Source organism: Thermobia domestica, chromosome 10 (assembly GCF_964235325.1).
Source record: "Thermobia domestica chromosome 10, izTheDome1.hap1.1, whole genome shotgun sequence".
NCBI classification, from domain to species: domain Eukaryota; kingdom Metazoa; phylum Arthropoda; class Insecta; order Zygentoma; family Lepismatidae; genus Thermobia; species Thermobia domestica.
This window is the reverse complement of record NC_137463.1, coordinates 218,734,118-218,755,043: the sequence shown is the minus strand read 5'-3', so window position 1 is coordinate 218,755,043 and position 20,926 is coordinate 218,734,118. Positions and strand designations below refer to the sequence as shown.

General features: G+C 33.2%; 1 protein-coding gene across 2 annotated transcripts in view; it reads right to left on the bottom strand.

Annotated features, from left to right (window-relative positions):
- LOC145662994 (fatty-acid amide hydrolase 2-like) overlaps positions 1-20,926 on the bottom strand; it is a 93,502-nt gene that overhangs the window by 17,936 nt on the left and 54,640 nt on the right. For both annotated transcript variants that reach the window (XM_081729102.1, XM_081729103.1), the window contains exons 6-8: positions 12,363-12,517; positions 8,825-8,965; positions 4,833-4,934 (exon numbers count right to left, since the gene is read on the bottom strand). In XM_081729102.1, coding sequence (XP_081585228.1) covers positions 4,833-4,934; positions 8,825-8,965; positions 12,363-12,517 — 398 coding nt within the window. The remainder of the gene's footprint in view (positions 1-4,832; positions 4,935-8,824; positions 8,966-12,362; positions 12,518-20,926) is intronic.

The window sequence follows — 20,926 nt, the reverse complement described above, 5'->3', positions numbered from 1 at the left end:
TATGACATAAGGAATGGTAGCTCCGTTTTTAAGTTTGCCAAGAACACTGCTAAGAATTCATATATAGCCACATTGTCATGTTTCAAATGGTCACTGATTACGCGATCACCTTCCAAGGCTGTTCTGGGTGATTTCCGTAGTTCATTAACCTGAAATAGCCATTTGAAGAATGTATTAATCCCTTGCAGATTCATTACTACTGAAAATTTTACTACATATTAGAAGTTTTATTTTGGGCCTTAGGTTCAAATACCCAAAATCAAATTTGGCTCAAACAAAATATAGGTATTTTTTCACCTTGTGCAAAAATTTCACACATATACAACTTTCACTATATGCTCATTCCGGAGCCTGAACTTGGGCCAATAAATGCTGCTATTACTCTACATATATGTGGTATTTATTAGTTTTGATTGCAGATTTGAAATTTACAGGCAAAATTACATGCGGATGAAAATTTTTAGCTTCATAGCTTTTAAGGTTATTGAAATAGACGATAAAATGCAAAAAAACAGCCGTATTTGAGTCGTGACCTTGAAGCTACTTTCATAATTAATTACTAATTAAGTATAAGGCTGGAAAAGTTTTATTTTGCGAAATAATTATTCTCAAAAATGTCTTTCGATGTACAAAAAGTTATCAAAATCTGAGATCATGAATTTTTCATAGATGGTTGATTTGAAATAGAACGACTCAAAGTTTTTTTCTTTTTTCCGATATCGAAATACGGTTTCGAATTTGCTAATTGTTTATCGTAAAAAAAAAAAAGTATATTGTAATTAAATGCTCCCTGTGGCCTACCATCTACTGAGACAAAACTTTTTTTTTTTTTCGGTGAGTAAGGTTTTGTCACGAAAGGAGAAAAATTAGAACTAACTCGTGCCATGAATCCTCTAAAGAATTTCATTTTCAGGATTAATACGACCCTTAATAATGGATATGTTTTCATGACATCCCCATGGATGTCACTGGTATTTTGCAACGAAGTATTTTATGACATCCCCATGGATGTCACTGGTATTTTGTAACGAAGTATTTTATGACATCCCCATGGATGTCACTGGTATTTTGCAACGAAGTATTTTATGACATCCCCATGGATGTCACTGGTATTTTGTAACGAAGTATTTTATGACATCCCCATGGATGTCACTGGTATTTTGTAACGAAGTATTTTATGACATTCCCATGGATGTTCTTGGTATTTTGCAACGAAGTATTTTATGACATCCCCATGGATGTCACTGGTATTTTGCAACGAAGTATTTTATGACATTCCCATGGATGTTATTGGTATTTTGCAACGAAGTATTTTATGACATCCCCATGGATGTCACTGGTATTTTGCAACGAAGTATTTTATGACATCCACATGGATGTCACTGGTACGCAAGTGGTTAGTGCAATAGTTGGATGGAGATGATTTTTGGGACTATTCATGACGCCCACTATTTACATAAAAATTATTTACATGTATCAATGAAGTCTGAGTCTGATGTATCTCGAACTCCTTCCTTTCCAGTAACAAAGTAATATGACTAACATGGCAATTTATCACTTAATGAGCACAAAGTTAACCGTTTCATAGAATTATGTTCAGTACTTTGGAAATACGTATTGTAAGATTTTGTTGTTGCTTTAAATTCTGTAAGGTGATGATTAGGTCTGCCATTTAAAATAACCTTATATTATTATAAAATTCAGGAAACCAAAGGGACATAATTTTACTTGGTCAATGATCAATCATACACTGGCTGGTTCATTTCTGTACAAGACAAAATTCCCGAATTCGTGAACCTGGAACAGCTAGCACTCGTGTGTTCCATTGTCATCTTATTTGCACAGATTTGCACAGAAAGGAACCTAAGTCTTTTCGATCTTTACAAAAAAAGTAGTACAATATCACATACAACCTTATGTCAAAAGATGAACAATCTGCTTTACTCCTTAGCAAATTAAAATTACATAAACAAACTGGGCTGTATGAAACCATAAATTAAACTATACGAATTGAAACAGGTCAAAGGCACAGCTTTCTCTGGCTTCTTCGCTATATTCAAGCCCTCAGTTTTACTTAAAAAAAATCTCTTACCTCAGACAACAATTGAATGTGAAAACTGAATGATGTTTCACCCTTGCAGAGCAGACGACATGGTGCTTGGTTGCAGTAAGGGAGCGAATTGACTTTTTCTCCCTAGAAAATGCAGGTTTTAGAATAACGTAAATCTTACTTAGAGAGGCACAAAAGGAAGGGAACAAGTTATTCCGCCTTTTCCTTCGAGAAATCCACTGCTTCGATATTTAAAATTATCACTCATGTTTCCTTAATGTAGTATCGTACTTAGTGGAAGTGAGAATAATCATTATATGGGATGTATAAGTATAAAATGTATTTATTGCAATGTAAGCCACTTGAAAAATAATTTCATCAAAAAATTCAAAAGATATCTTTATCTTATCAACTATTATATATTGTTTACAAAACCGTGTTAAACGTCAAATTTTCAATGGCACTGTCCGCACTTTTAAGATAGGTAAGAAAAGATTTTGATGGGGATAGGATGTATGGGAAACGTTTAAATCTTTACGCGAGTAAATACGCCACTTCTTGCTACTTCATAGAATATATATATCTTAAATTTCTGTGCTTCTCCTTGAGTGGTTGGTGTAGTAACGGTGAAAATCTCAATATTATTATTCCAACTCTTATCCATATTATCCATGTCTGAATTTAATTTTGATTCATTCGTTCGAATGAAAAATCTTGCATGTCTTTCTATGAACGATGCAGATTTCTTGATTAATTTCACTTTATCGGTGTTATGCTATATATATCTTTCACATAACTTGAAATGCCCGATGTTGGGGCGTCAGGCAGGCAGGTGATACCGCAGATAGAGACATTTAGTTTGCTATTAGGAATAAGTGTGATACACGGAAACGTTTGGCGCATATTTAGTAGCACGAGATTTTCGCACTAAGAATTTGAAAATTTCGCGTTTTGTTTATCATATTTTGCGTTTTGTCGCATTTTTCCATATAAAGTTTCGCATTTTGTAGCTCTTGTGCAAAAGATATTCCCTGACATTTTAAAATTGTTCCTTTTATTCATAGATCACTATAGAAATAAACCATTAATTATCTAAAATCAAAATACACTGAATATTTTACTTGACATTGTAAATTTCACTTATAGAAAATCATATATGGCACAAGTTACATATAAGCATTAAACATAAGCATGTTACATGTTTCCATATTTCTCTCCGTCATTGTTGTACGTTTGTCACTTATCACCCGTTCATGCCATTGGTAAGCTAATTAAAACGGCTCCTTCCCCCCATCCAGCTGCGATGGTGATAGCTTACGCGCAACATGTTCTCTATAGCCGTGTCCGAATTACCCAAAATGCATTGTTCATGCCACGTTCTACCGTTCCGTCAGCGGAAAACTGGCGTTTTCTTTTTTAAAAAATTAATGAAAACGTATTTTTAAAATTTCGCATTATTTCGCATATTGTTAGAAATTTCGCGCAAAACTGTCAATTTCACGTTTTATCGCGCAACGGAAACCAATGAAAATACACATAGAATATCATATATCGTCAAGAAACTGAAAACTACCTAATTCTGAATCGTTTCATTTTATCGTGCATTGCCAAAAACTCGTGCCTCTACGCATATTAGCCTATAAGGATTCTTATTGTGACCGTTGTCTTCCTACAACCAACATTATAAATATCTTATGTGAGATTGTATAATATTCCAGGATAATGTGATGCAGAGACTGATATGATTACCTTTTATAATTAACCCAGCACCACTTGGCGTAACTGCCTGATTTGTGGGCCTGAGCCGCTTCACGTCATCTGTTAGTGATTGGTGAAACTGCATCCAGCCTCTAACGACGAACGCGTAATCAGCGCGCGCCGTCGCTCTAACGCGTATTGTGAGCTTTCTAGATCTAGTGGCCGTCATGACGCTGTGTGGAAGCCGTAAATTGGGGAAACACCGGCCGAGAATCGAACCCGGGACCACGCGGACATGAATCTAACGTTCTAACCACTAGACTATGGTGCCTCCCTACCTTTTATAATTAGGATATTAAATACAATTTTGTTCAACAATGAAAATACGAATATGCAGTAAACCGGACTTCGCTTAATTCAGACAGGTAAAAGAAAAAAGGTAGGATACAAGGTTTTAAATGAAGCTAGAAATAACAATTGCATTCGTCACATAGTTCCGTGATAGTTAAGACAGTGTAGAAGACTACACTGTATTTGCCCATTGTTGTGGATATCGTTAAAGTACTCAACATTATTGTATGTATACTTAGGTCTATGCTCTTTAATGCATCCTAACAAGCGTGTTTTGTTACTATAATGCACTTCGTACTGTTCTTTTACGTGATTTCAGTTAATCCGTACTCTCGTTAATTCGGTCAACTGATTCCCGCAATTAGAAAAGATTAACGAGGGTTTATTACCTTCAGAAACATTTTAAACCTTTAGATGCATGAAGGCATTAATTGTGCCATATTATTGGTTGAATATATTTACTACTCCTTGAATTCAAAGTTTTCTGTTCTTGCATGAAAGCAGCGTTAGGTGTCTAGTGCAACTCTTAATATTTCCGAGTGGTCACAGTGCTTTTAATTCTTTCTTGCTTTCTTATAGTCATCTGTTTTATGTTAAATTAAGCAGTCCAGTTACAAATAATTAACTGAACGGAACTAATTCTATCTCGGTATAAGACAATATATTCTTGATAAATACATAAGGATTGTATAATGTATTCAGAAAAAATATCAAACCTGGTTAATTAACATACTTCACGATTAGCAAGTTCTATTCTGAAACACGGAGCGCCTTCTGCACATTTTATTTTAGCAAGCCATATTGCAGCGGAACTTGCCAATTCTTTTATATGAACCTGAAAAATAAATAGGAGATAAAGGTGAAATTGAAATGACATTAGTTTTCATGAAAGAAATACTTTTAAAAGCATTTCAGATTTATTTAAGTACATTGAACAATAATGGAAAGCTGTTTACAACCAGTACAACACAAGCTATTGTGATGACACAAGCATTAATAGCTGTGGTAATAACAAAAGAGACACTGACCAAAGCTTAAAACTTTACTTTATTTTAAATTATAATTTGTAACTGTTTCGGATATCTAGCATATCCTTCTTCAGACACGATCGAAATTAATGAAAATACAGACATATATATATAAATGTTGTTATAATAATTTTTTATAACAATGAATATATATATGACGGTTAAAGAATTTAAACTCTGTTATAACATTTATATATATGTCTGTATTTTCATTAATTTCGATCGTGTCTGAAGAAGGATATGCTAGATATCCGAAACAGTTACAAATTATAATTTAAAATAAAGTAAAGTTTTAAGCTTTGGTCAGTGTCTCTTTTGTTAAAACAATTAATCCAAAGCCATGAATAGTCTTACTGTGGTAATAAATAAGAACAAACTAGATCTAAGAACTATACTTGAGATGAAGAAGTTCTGATGAAGATGTCTAAGTGTGTTCACTGAAATATTCCTTCCCTAGAAGAGGATTGGACATTAGTGAAAAAAATCAGTTGAGAGTACCTAAAAACCTTATCACTTATAACCTACTAAGACGTTTTTTGAGTCAGTGGAACCTCCTTTAACACTGATAATAGTGAAGAAGAAAGAAAGAAAGAAGAAGGAAGAAACAGAATGGCACCTATATAAGTTCAAGAGTTGTTAAACTCACAAGTATTTTTTTTTTTTTTTTTTTTAATTTACCTTTTATAATTTGGACAATTTTTATATGAGGAGAATTTCTTAATGTGTAGATCAACTAGAATACATCTGGTAATGTTATTGACATTTATTATAAACAACTAAAATAATTTAATCTACTTCCTCTTAACAAAAGCAGATTCAGACATGACTGAACCATCTTAGTTAGAACACTTGCCTTAACTATTATTTCTATCAAATACAATTATAATTTATAACAAACTCAGTTATGAAGAGAACTTGGCTTAAGTTGCTGCCTCAATACAGCTTATAATCTACATAGTTCAGAAGAAATAATAAAGTACATATCATTATATTAATAAAATCAAGTTAAAAGCATAAATTTTGTAAATTTCAGTAGCACGAGACACTAATGAATGATTAAAATCACCAAGCTAGTTTTCAAATGTGAAAGGAAAGACACATTCTTTGCCATACAAGGTTTGACAATTAAGTTTGCAAACTTTCCATTGTATGAGACAGAGCAACTATACAAGTAATTTTGTATTCTTTCAGAAGCCTATTATTTTAGTGTCTGACAGTAGTGTTTGCGTTGACGCGTGACGGTTTCGTGCTGAGTGGCGTGCATTGTTGTTTCTCGGTGCACGTGTATTCTGTCGTGTGTGTCGCGCTAGAATTGGGGCAACGAACAATAGAATTTTTGGTGATGCTGAGAAAGAAGAGCAGTGAAATATAGGAAATATTAGAGCAGGTATACAGCGAGAATGCCATGAAGAAAACAGCAGTGTACAAATGGGTTAAACGATTTTTGTAGGGAAGGGAGCAAGTGACCGATGACGAGAGGGTGAGACGGTCTGTAACGAGTCGAACAGACGAAAACAGTCGAAGTTCGTCAAACTGTACATACAAATCGGCAACTGACAGTGCGATTCATGGCAAAACAAGTGAATATTGATAGAGAAACTGTGGAAATATTTTATCTGAAGGCTTTGGCATGTGCAAAGTGTGTGCCAAAATGGTTCCAAAAGACCTTACCGATCAACAGAAGCAAAGAAGAGTGGAAATGTGCATAGATCTGTTGGAGAGACAGGGCGAAGTTTTGGGCCAAATAATCACAAGTAATGAAACCTGGGTATTCGCGTATGACCCTAAAACAACGCGATGAAGTTCCCAATGGAAGACAACTTACTCCCCACGACCGAAAAAGTTTCGGCAATCAAAATCACAAATCAAAACGATGTTTTTTATTCTTTTTTTTTTCGTGAAATTGTACACCATGAGTTTGTACCACGAGATCAAACAGTCAATCAAATGTACTATTTGGTAGTGCTGCAAAGATTGCGTGTGAAGGTGAGAAATAAATAAATAAATAAAAATCTAATGATTACAATAGTGGTTTCTGTGCGAAAAGTGCGATAAGTTGTGAAAAATATTCTTGAGTTAAACAACAGTTATCATCCCTTGTAAATGCTAATGCCATTTTACTTGCATCCATAGACGTTTTTCATTTGTACCTTTCTATAACATTGGAACTTTAGTTACTATCAATAGTACACGAACTTGGTTATTACAAAATTTTGCATTTGCCTGTGTAACTCATTTTTTATTACACTTGCTTGAGGTTTGTTTCAGTGTGTTTCAATTTGAAAATCATCACTTTTCTCAGAATGATGGTTTAGTCATGGGCAACACACAATCCCCAATATTGTTTTAAATCAAATTGAAACTTCTATTTTACAGCGGGATACATTTAAGTATATTAGATATTACCGTTATGCCGATGAGATTTTATTACTTGTATGTGATGAAAATACACTTTTACAAATATTTGAACAATTCAACAATCAGCATTCTAGGCTGAAATTCACCCTCGAGTGTGAATCTGATAACTGTCTTTCATTTTTAGATTTACTGATTACTCGATCACACAATAAATTTATAACAAAAGTATATCGAAAACCTAATGCGGGCACTACTTACATACATCAACAGTCAGTCCATCCACCACTGTACAAGGCCAATATTTGGAAAAATTTGTTTCGTAGGACATTATTAATTTCTGATCGTCCAAATGGTCTTAAAAACAAAATACAGTTTTTCTATCAAATGGGACAAAAAAAAAAAAAAAAAAAAAAAAAAAAAACGAGGATAAATTGCTTACCTTACTGGGTGGTTTAATCAAACACGCAGATCGGTGCAAGCTTCTAAAACAGTTATTCCCAAAGAAGCAAAAACGTGGATAGGAATTCCTTACTTTCCACAATTATCAACAAAGTTTCAACGTATTCTTGCAAAGCATAACATATATGCTTCCAGTATCCCCCGAAGAGCTTAGAGAAACATCTTACCGGATTTAAAAATCATTTTGTTGATCGACTAAATAAGTGAGGTATTTATTGTGCTCAATGTGACTCTTCATATATAGGTGTGAACGAAACGCAATATTAACACCCGAATTAAAGAACTTATTAGACAATCCAAGAAATCACAAGAAGAGAGCATGTCGCGATTGGTGCTTCACTTAAAACAACATTCACACAATATAAGGCAGGTTAATGTGATAGGTTCAGTAAAACCAAAGAAACAACGGGAGATTAAAGAATCACTCTTTATTCACAAATATAAGCTGGCTTTAAATCTGGATTTTGGCAACATTGATAGAATCTGGTTACCTACCTTTGATATATTTTGGATCTGACAATAATGATGTAATATAGACATCGCGCTTCCTTCAACTCAGCTTATTCTTTCGCATTGTGCTCTGCTCGTGGTATTTTAGCATCCGTCACGTTATATTTATCTATTCTTGGTATGTATTCCTTTCTCCACACCCTTTTTCTCTCATCCGTTTTTATCATTGTTACGCTAACACCGGAACTAGCTTGTTGTTCCGATACGTGTGAGGAGTGTTTAGTTTCCCTACGGAAGGATTTATTGGTAAGTAACCATTTTTTTGTTAATTATAAGCTCACCTTAATCTTTATCTTGTACCTTTTGCGCTTTAATACCATAAGCTTACTCTAACCTTTAACTTTATCTTTACTTATAACTTTACCATTACCTTTTGTGCTTTAATACCATATGCTTCATTTAAATGCCAAACTAACCGATGTATACATCCTTTTATTTCTGAGTCAACTGCAGATAAAGACGACCCCCCATCATCCTCCATGTAGTAGAACTTGATGTCACGTATATCAACCTGCAAAAAACAAAATGAGAACGCCTAGGTAGCGATCAATATTTTTAGAAGTTCTACAGAAAATAGTATATTTATCATATAAGCATCAACTAGCATGTTAATACAAACAAACAATATATACAATCAGGCACGTACGCAGGAATTTATTTCTGGAGGGGCCCAAAGCTTTTGTGGTCTAAATTCTATATTACAATAAATTATTTTAAAATTTGTAAAATCACTCCTAAAAATTTGACTAAATGTACAGAAAAATCTGGATTTTGGAGGAGGGGTCCGGATCACAGAGTGCTTTCCGTGCACTGAGTGCTTTTTAGTTCTCATAATGCATTTAGTTATTATTTTAATAGGGTTTGCCTAGCTGACCAAATGTCCTGGACAACAGGGATTGCTCTGGTTTTTTTTACTATATATTGAGAAGTTTCGGTAACAAGCTTCCTGAACACATTTTTGTCCTGGTTTTTTAATTGTCTTATTATTGTAAAGTATTTTAAACCCACGTGATATATTATTTGCAAAGTGTGTCCCGATTTAAGCATTCTAACACTTTTTTTTTCTCACAAAACACTGTTGGCAGCACTATCTTATTTAAAATAACAGGGCGCTCTTTTCATTCTCTATTTGTCTTGGCTGGATTGCTTTGTTCTTCTGCCTATTTAATTTAGTGTTTATTGGTAAGCCTCGGACCAGGACTGATACGTTGGGGATGACCTCAGTAAGGTAAAATGGACATAAGGTCTAGCATAATCGATGTTCGGTCATTGAGAGGAGTTGACTGTGACACTGATCGGTACCGGATAGCAGCAATGATAAGAGCGACTAAAAGCAGGAAATTCGTGTTATTATTGAGTTCTTATTGAAAAGAAAATCAATAAGACATCAGAAAACTTGAGGATGGGTTGTGAAGAATATGAGATGAAAATAAATGTTAAAAAGACAAAAGCCATGGTGATTGGAACGAAACGGTCGGTGTCAAATATAGAAGTAGAATGGGAGAAAAAAGAACAGGTGACTAGTTTTCGATACCTGGGTAGTATTATTAGTGATAATGAGAAGTGTGAAGGTGAAATAAAAGCAAGGATAAGAATACTCAAAGAAGCCTTTAGCAGGAAGAAAATATTATTTTGTGAGGTCTTGAATAAATAGTTGAGAAAAAGACTCATATAATGATTCGTGTGGATTATTGTTCTGTATTGGTCAGAAACATGGACATTACACAAAAATGATGAAAAACGGCTAGAAGCTTTCGAAATGTGAGTCTGGAAAATAATTAACTGGGTTGAGCGGAAAACGAATGAGAGAGTGTTAGAAATGGTTGGGGAGAAAAGCACAATTTTAGATATTATTAAGAAGAGGAACAGAAACTGGTTGGGACATTGGTTAAGAAGGAATTATATCATGAGGGATGTGCTAAAGGGTATGGTGGCAGGAAAGAGAGGGGGAGCGAAAACTACAGTTAATGTACGATATCAAAACAGATAAATCGTACGTGAGAACGAAGAGGTTAGCGGAAGACCGTGGAGTATGAAAGCTTCTCTGTTGCGGCAAGTGACCTGTCAATAATGACAGAATATCTACGATTATTATTATTGTTATTATTATTATTATTATTATTATTATTATTATTATTATTATTATTATTATTATTATTATTATTATTATTATTGCATTCAAAATTTTTGTCATCGCGAATTTTGTCGAGGAATTTGAAGTTTAAAATGTATAAGTCTATAATCATGCCTGTTGACCTGTATGGTTGCGAAACATGGTCACTTACTCTGAGGGAAGAACATAGACTGAAAGTATTTGAGAACAAGATCCTGAGACGAACATTCGGTCCCAAGAGGAACGGGAAAGGGGACTGGTGGAAACTTCATAACGAGGAACTGCATAATTTATACTGTTTAAGGAACATTGTTAGGGTCATCAAGTCTTGGAGACTCAGGTGGACAGGTCATGTAGCCAGAATAGAAGAAAGTAGGAACGCTTTTAAAGTTTTAACTGGAAATATAATCGAAAAACGACCATTAGAAATACTTAGGGGCAGATGGGAAGACAATATTAAGATGGATCTCGCAGAAACGGGAATCAAAGTAGAAACTGGATCCAATTGGTTAAGTACAGAAGAGAATGGAGGACATTTGTGAACGTAGCATTGAACCTCCGGGTTCCATACGCCATAGAGTTAATTAGTTAGTTTTATTATTATTATTATTATTATTATTGTTAATTGTGGAAAAAGTATTTTCGTCCATGAAAGTTTAGAGGACAGACAAGAGAAGCAGGTTGGAAGTTGATACTTGAAAATTTTGTACAATTATAGTCTAAACTTTTATCATTACATTATAAAAGCCTGATATATAATCAATATAGGAAGAAGTTCAGGAAAATATTTCTGGTTCTCAACATCAACTTGTGCTCCTTATGCAACCGAATAAATTATATGATAATTATATATATGCAGGGGCGGCGATTAGAGGGGCAAGAGGGGGCAGTTCCTCCCACTTTTTTTTTTTTTTTTTTGAAGTGACTAATTAATGTATATAGTTTCATTTGGAAATGTAAATTTTTTGTTATGTATTACTGGTTCATAGAAAAAAGGCACCATAAAATATTTGCCATTGCGTAAGTATGTATTGGTTATTTGTCTTCCCGTGGAGTTAAAGCTACAGAAATTGCGTTTTAATTGCAATTCAAAGCAATTAATATTAATATTGTAATTGCGTATTTCTTTAAATGTCGTAGCATATGCTTGTAGTATTTACTGTCTTTCATTTTCTAATAGTAATAACGTACATTTAATGGCATGTGTGGAATTAAAAATATAAGTTGTTCATTAATTCCCAGTTTCAATATAACTTTTACAAAATAAGCCTCATTATTCATTATTATGATTAATATTATCCTTTCTGTTTATTTGTTTTGCAAATTTGTTATTAAATATCTGATTACACAAATTTTCAAACATAATTTTATGGTGTTCATGAGCAAGGAATCAAATCTCTTCTTACACTTCCGTTGTTTAAGAGTACAAAGGGTTAGTACCTACTTGCGTTGCTCTTGTCAATTTACTTAATAAAATATGAAATACGATATACGGTATTTTAACTGAAAAAGATAGTATCCTATTAGTTATGCAACCTTTCGTTAAACAAAGTGTTAGAAACAACCAGAGAAACTAACACTGATATACAAATATTCAGATCATATGTTGTACCCTCTACTTTTAACGTCCAATCGTCGACACTGTATATATGCATAATAGATGAAACATGCGATCATCAATTGAAATAAGTTGCAATAATGATCACACTTTTGTGTTGAAATGTGTATGGAAACAAACTCTAAAATTCATTCCTGAAAAATGCTTTTAAGTAGACAAATAATCAGTTTTACGTACCTCGGAATCAAGTTTCAGCTTGCTTTTATTCTCTCCAGCTAATACTTTTAACATGGGTTTAAGATCATCAGCAAATCGAGACAAGGGACCTGTGCACGCAAATTTTTCCATATCATACTTGTATGATGGATATTGTCCTACGTTTGACACAACGCCTGAAATAAATTCCTACATTCTCAATGATATTTTTATTTCACTCATTGAAAGACATGAATTTAAATATAACTTTCTAACAGCTATCATTAACAAATATTTTTTTTTATTGTTACATTTAGATGTATGAATACATTTCTATCACATTTCTTTCTTTTTTTTTGTAAAGACCAAGCAAAGGTGAAACAAGACTGCAATTAAACTATTTTTAAACTATATTAACATTAGAATGAGTGATAGAGCATATGAAGTACGTTTCAAGATTAGTATATTACTCATCTAACTGCTTTCCTAGACGCAGTAAAAACTTTTCGATATTTCGGATACGTGAGCGAGTATTCTTTTTCGAGGATCAAGGAAGCCTAATACATGTTATGCACAAAGTTTTTCACATGTTTGTATACTTTTAACCCTTTTAAATTTCTAAAACGTATTTATAGAAGTGACGTTTATGTTAATAAACTAACTTTTATGTGAAAGCTAAATAAAATTATATTCATTCCTCCTTAAAATTAAGTGCATTTCAAAACTATTATTTATACTCAGTAATTTATTATTATATTCCAGATGTATAATAATGATTTAAAAGTGTCCACTGATGTTGAATGTAAAAGCATGTGAAGAACTTGTTGCACAACATGTATTAAGCTTTTTTTTTTTTTATTCTTGAAAAAGATACTCATTCAGGCATCCGAAATATTGTATATTTTTTTTCTTTCTGTTTCTAAGAATAGAATTAGTTGAATAATATTCTGATCTATATTAATATTATTTGACAGGCCCTTATGCTACTGCCGACGTTTTAATCTCCAATATTTAATTTATATCACATTTTTCTTGCATTAGTTTTAAACCTGTCAAACACAGAATCAATTTCCTGAGTGTTCACAAAATTTACGATCAATATTAAAATGTATTCTTTTATATTACTCTTTATTACAAACGAAGATAGAAGAGCTTCCTTGTATTCAGTAGATAACACATACACTTGGAGGAATGTGAGGATGGGAGGATAAAAATTCATGAGTAAAGTCGGGGTCCGCGGTGGCTCAGTGGTAGAGCGTTCACCTCTGGTGCATGAGGTTCTTCGTTCGATCCCAACTCGCGTTAAGTGAAATTTGTGGTGGACAAACACCATGTGCGTGGGTTTTCTCGGGGTTCTCCAGTTTCCTCCCACTTTCTTCATTCCACCATTTCCTACATTTCTCATCATCACCGTCTCTTTTATTCTAGTCGGCATAACCGTGGGACGTAAAACTTAAGATTTTCATGAGTCAAGTCAATAGGGGCAAATGAAAAATGAACAAGCAATAAAAAAACCATCGTGTTCTATAACGTATTAGCAGAAGTTGTAGTTCTTCGCATGGACTGACTAGTATACAACCTGCAATATTGTAATGTAATGCGGGTTGCCTAACTTCAAGGACTTCTGATACGTTCTATGCTTTTTGAATCTCCAGAACATGTAGTTTCCCTAGTTTCCCCTCGAGTCAAAAATTAAAAAAAGGAAAACTGTTTTGTACGTGAATGAATTTTGTACAGATCTGTCTATGTACTAAATATGGTGGTTTTACGTGTCTTCTTTGTAAGCGAATATATACACACATATTCTTTTATATATTACTAACTGTGGGTATTTGTCCTCTTTTTAATCACATGTTCTGGAAGAAATTAATTTTCTTAAAGCACTGTCGAGTCAAAATACATTAAGAAAAATATCTTTCAAGACTGATAAGAATGAAGAAGCCGTAGCAAACTGTAGATTACTATTTCGATCAATTGGAATTAAGCATGCAAGTAACCAAGGAAAAGTAAAAGCAAAACCGATCTACTTAGTTCCCCAAAAAATAGTATCAAAATTGAACTGACTGAAGAATAATCGTTTACGGTATGTTGGATGAGTTATTGGTAATTACTCTCCCGTACACTCTCATATTTAGCCATGGAAAATTGATTGAAATTTTCTATATTAAGAAATATATGAAAGATAAACATAAATTGAAAAAAAAACTGAAAATTAAATCAACAAGAATAAATATAAAAACATACGAGAGTGAAGATTGTACAAAATAAGTACGATGTTGCATTATTGAAACCTCATTGCACTACAGAGAGAAATAAGGAATGAGAATCAGTAAAATTTAGCTATATTTTCCATATGTTTCAAGATCTTATTTGAGATCTTATCAAGATCTTATTTAATCCCTAGAATTATTTAATTATTTATATGCTTTATGCTTTAGAAACATCCAGTATTCCTTATTAGTACATAATGAATTATTCCGAAGGTACAAATAAAGGTAATTAGCAGATAAGAAAGATAAGTACTTAACACTGTAGTAATATTCATTATTCACTGTTCAGTTGGATATGCTGTAGCACTGCTAGAAAATTAGCACTCAGTTTTCTCAGAACAGTTAAGAAAAAAGAATTTTAGAAATGATCCAAAAAATGTATCTAAAGATTTCTCCGAAAAGAATTCCGATATTGGTCAATAATAATTAGTTTTTGCATCAGGGGCCACAAAATTCTTGAACGGACCCTAAATCAAGTTTTCGTATTTTCTACGGAACAAACACATCATACTGAGTTAAGTGATAGTTTGGGTTTGGCTACACTGTATGTAGTTCTCCAGATACAAGACGTGCAAGAACATTTTTGATTGAAATATATTGGTTCTTGGATCAGAGACCACAAAATTTTTGAACGGATCCTAAATCAAGTTTTTGTATTTTCTACGAAATAAACACATTATACTGAATTAAGTGATAGTTTGGGTTTGGCTACACTATATTAGTTCTCCAGATACAAGCGTAAAAAAATTTTAATTGAAATATATTGGATCTTTTGATCCTAAAAGAAGAATCCTTACCTAATGCAAAGCGTTATTTATTGAGAGATAAAACCGTTTCAATGACCACTGTTGCTGTCCTCACTTGGCAATCTTTGTGTGAAATGTTTTTCACATTCCTAATTCGTTATAATATATTAATTTCAGTTATGATTATGGTCACTAATATGCTATATCGCAAAACTTCGTTCATTTGAGTATGTTATTTTCCTCCTTCCAAGTCGCTAATTGAAATATCTCACTTGAATTCAGAATAGAATTATCTCAACTAAGTATTTTATAAAGGGGACTAAGAATATAACTAATTACAGAATAACAACAGACTCGTCATAATGCACATCATTGGTCAACGTTGCCAGGTCTACCAATTCTACCTACAACGCAGCATTCATTAATGTATTTCAATAACTAGAGCAAACCATAATTCTGCATGTGTGTGTAAGTAAGTACTTATCAAACACATTTTCTTTTCATTCTTCTCTTAACCTTAAATAATGAATTACCATTATGAATCGCAGTTAAACGAGATCAGATTCACATAATTGTTTACGTAACTCTCATTCGATTTCAATAACTCCTTTTAATTTGAAATATCATTCTTGAATACGCAATTGTTGATGTATCATTGTCAAACAAAAATACGAAAAGCCAATAACTTTTGACTCAAGAGAAAAATTTGTTATTTGAAGTAGAATTATCTTTACAAATTTTACCTGATGCATGAGTATGAAAAAGTTTCGGTCGTTCTTTCTCTATTGATTTTGTTAATGATGTTTTAATTGAAAAATTTTCGGTTGCTGTTTCTCTATTGATATTGATAATGATATTTTAATTGAAAAACTTTCGGTTGCTGTTTCTCTATTGATTTTAACAATGATATTTTAGCAGAAAAATTTTCGATATTTTAATTGAAAAACTTTAGGTTGCTGTTTCTCTATTGATTTTATTAATGATATTTTAATTGAAAAACTTTCATTCGTTGTCTCTCTATTGATTGTGTTAATGATATTTTAACAACGTTAAAATACAAGTTACTACTAATTGTTACAGTAGAACTTACTTTAAGTAGCCATTAAAAATGGCAAACATATCTGAAACGTTGATATCATTAGCTTCGTAAATTGTCATTCCATTTCAATAATTTCTGAAAAGTCATAAAATATTCTACGAAACTTATTATTAATATATATTTTTTTTGATATCTCTAAATAAATAATCATTAAAAGTACACGAACAATGCAGTTGGTAGCAAACTGCAACTTTTCCATTATTGCATGTGTTGTAAACATTAATAGGCTGTATGATAGAGAGCCTATTAGAGATAAACTGTATATAGTTCATGGTATGAAGATAATATGGCGCCATAGTGAATCGTACGTATAAAACAAACTAATAATACTACCCAAATGTAAAAACACGGCTCTACATAATCTCATGAGTGCAGGATACTTCACAATATACCTTTGCTTTAAGGTCAAATTATTATGGTCGTATTTCGTTAAATGTACGACTGCTGTCCAGGTAATCGTCAAAATCACAGTGTTTGTTCTATTAGTTCTTTTTTCCTTTTTGTTCTAAAAGAAATTATAATTAATCAAAGTTCTACCGCTTCTTTTGCGATAGTCTATTCTTTTGTTTGTAAACTTGAACATAAATACTAGTCTTATCCTCTAAGAAAAAATAAAATAGAAAAAAGTGTAAGATCTAAATAACTACTATATGCTAGAATCTGACGGATATAAAAATTGTGGCACGAAGGAGGAATCATTAAGGCTCTCTTGATGAATATCACCAATCTCCAAGGGGAAATAACAAAATTAAAGGAGATTGTTACACGACCTTCTGATACTACCACCTGGAACAGAAGGTGTAAAGTGTAATCCAAAATTACAGCAAGAACATACGAGGACTATTAAAAAACTTTCTGCAAACTTCTACCAACGGTGGTGCTACTGTTCCACTATTATAAACTTCGGAATAACAGACATTTCTACGTTTAAATACCTTTGAGTGTTTCTTTGAGTCTATTCTTTTGTTTTTCACAGCAGTTTGAAGAAATATCTCAGAAATCGGTGTTTGGAATGGGTCAATAGCTGTTTTAGGCGGCACAAATCGTTTATCACGCATTTTATTTTTCATGTATGGGCCAAAAAGAAGTCATTAAGTGTTAAATCAGATAAGTACGAACAATGAGTCATTAATTCGATTTTTACTGAAAAAAATCAAGATTCGGTGTGTTGAGTGGGAACTGGCATTGTGGTGGTGAAGAATGATGAGGCACTTCGGGTTTGTTTTACGCAGTTTGTTGATGACTTTTGGCAAATTGTCGTATTCAAGTTAACATTTACAGTCCTTTGATCTTGTAAAGCTATGATTGCCACACATCCAGTACCGAAAAAAAGGCAACTGTTTAATTATTAGCGCTCCTCTAACGAACGACATTTGTTGGTTTTGGCTCACTTGGAAACACCCCAGTCTTAGGTTTGTATGAATAGATAATAAGTTTCATCCCCTGTAACGATTTAGTACACCAACTTTGACTTACATCAGTTGAATTTTTTGAGCATTTCTTTACACCAATTGACACGAGCCTGTTTTCGAGCTTCGGTCAAGTTATACGGGGTCCAACGGCTTGAAAATTTCCATATGTTCAGATGGCCATGCAAAATTGTATGTATTACTTTCATGTTAACGCTCACGGATGCTTGAATCTCAAGGTGTGTCACACGTCGATCTCTCTCAATTGTTTTACGCACAGCATCAACATTATTGGCAACAACAGACGTGGATGGACGACTTTCACGGAATTTATCACTAAGAAATGTGCGACCACACAGGACTGCGAAAAAACAATTGTTCGAAGTCCTATTGGATGTTGCTTCATTCCCAAAAGCCAAAAACTACATTTAAAATCAATGCCCGGAAGTATTCACAAGAAATTTCTATTTCTCAAAGCTACTTCTTTAAACTGCTGTTAAAAATAAACGAATAGGCTTAAACAAATAATCAAAGATAATTCAAACATAGACATTATTAGTAATAGTTTGCAGAAACTTTTCCAATAGCTCTCGTAACTCAGTGTCAGCTCAGTCAAAGCCAACCAATAAATCAATCTTACAAATGAGCAACGCGTTTGAATAATTAGCTGAAACTATTAGTATAAGAGGTGAACAACTAGAGTCTAGTCAGGTGAAAGTGACACCGAAAATCAACATGATCAAATGATACCGGCAAAGTTAAAAAGAAAAGTAAAATCAGGCAAAGTAACAAGAACAGAAATAAAAGCACTAACTAGAGATGTACTTGAACCTGAACCGACAAAGTGGGGATGATGTATATATTTCCTGAAAGCTTGGGTCAAGGTAAGATCAAAACTGTTTACCAAAATTGGGGAGGTCTCATGCATTCCGCTTGGGGGCAGCACTTTACTCATTGTTATTAAAATCTTTAAGTGAGACAGATATGACAACAGAAAAACATGTCTTTTATCATTTCAAAAGTACAACGTATCAAAGTAAAATAAATTGTCCCAGGTTCCCGCAGGATCCCAGACGGGGTCCAACTCAAAATTTTTAAATGGAAAGGGGGGTCAACTTGCATATCGTATAAAAGTTGGTGTTAAATGAAAGAAGATAAATCAAGTCTCGACTCTCTATGATAAGCCTGTGCAAAATAGCGGTGGGTCAAAATATCAACACAACCTTCATTGCAAAGTCTTTGGCCACTCGTATGAATCTGAAACGGTAAGATAGGTGTAAAAACAAAAACACGAATATGTCATTATTTCAAAAGTATAATGATTCAAAGTGAAAAAAGTGTTTCAGTGTCCCTCGCAGGGTCCCAGACAGGATCCAGTTCAAAATGGAAGATGGTAAGATGGAAAACATAAGAAAGTCAAATTTGAAAACAAAAGCTCTCGATAAAGTAGAAAAGTAAGCATACTTTCAGATAGCCAGGAAAAAGTAAGTCAACTGATACCATCAACGGAAGTTTCGGAGACAGTAAAGTCTGAAGCATTAAGTAGTAAAGTTTTGAAAGGTTCATCAAGCGTGTGTGCTAATAATGATGTTGTGGTTTTAATGAGTGCTTCAAATAACGTACCTCACAACATAAATAAATAAAATGGGAAAAACTTCAAAGTCGAATGATTACTTCCTCATCGGTACGACTTACTTCCTACCATCGGCGCAAATCTGTCTTCAACATTGGGGAAGACGGGTAAGACTGTTCTCATAATCTCTTTTCTTTCAAGCGATGTTCAAAATATTTATGAAATTGAAAAACAATGTTGTGGAGGATCAGGGGGAGCAAAGTTGTCTTCAACATTGAGAGGCAGGAAGATTTGAGGCTTACTCTAGAGGGGTGGGAGTTGAGAATCATATTACGATAGATTAATCTGATTTTTTAGGTTAACTTGTATATTATACAGCAAGGGACATCAGTTTCATCTCACTTTCCTTTGTGGCTGTCGAACACAAATCATCAGATTTCTGTCCCCAAAACACACTTCAAGTCTGATTATTGGCCAACAGTTACAAGATTGGAGGGAACATGTCCCCTCAACCCCCCGGGATTTGCGCCAATGCTTCCTACTAACTCTTGCGCAAACAAAGAAATTTCGAAAACTAACTTAAAGTTACATAAGCTTTGTATGAAGTTCCTAAATACACATGTTTTGGATATAAGGTCTCTAAAGAGAAATAGCTATACTCATAGGTTACACTTGAACAAGGGAAAATATATTCTGTCAATAATAATTAAGGATGCCATTCAATATAAATTTATATTGCAAAATTCTTTAATATCTACAATCCCTTTATCATTGTTAAATCACAGAAACTAGGAAGGTATTCTAAATCCGACAACCTCAATCGGATTCAGAATGTTTTATCAAACTGTACAGTAAAAGATACAGAGTTAATGGGTGAAATACAAAATTTGGCTTTAGGTCCTTGTACGTGAATTAAATCTGGGAAATGGAAATTAAATCAACTTAACACGTATTATCATAATGTACATGGTCTTGGAAATAAGTTAGATTATATGGATGTGACAATTGAGACAGTATTATCTACTGTCCACGTTGTGTGTATCATAGAGCATTGGTTAAATTCTACGGATATGAAAGCTGTAAAATTAAAAGGTTTTAATTTGATTAGTCACTATTCATGCATTAACTTGATTCATGGTGAGTGTTTGTATATTTGTATGAAATATATTAGTTGTTCAAGAAGTAGATGTGTCAAAACCCAATCTTGAATGTAATTTTGAATTAGTAGCAATTACACTCACTATGTTCGTGTACGTAGTATTAATAGATCAAACTCGAGTAACTTAGGTTTACTTTTTACAAAGAAATCTTAAATTTTCTTTGACCATTTAAGCAAAAGATATAGTATTGTTATTTCGTATGGTAATATAAATATAAGTTAGATGGTTGAAACTAAAGTTAAGTTCAACTTACAAAACTTACTGACTTGTTTTAATTTATATGTTATTGAAATTACACCTACTCGAAATGAAAAGTCAGCATTGAATCAAGTAATAATATCCAGACAGT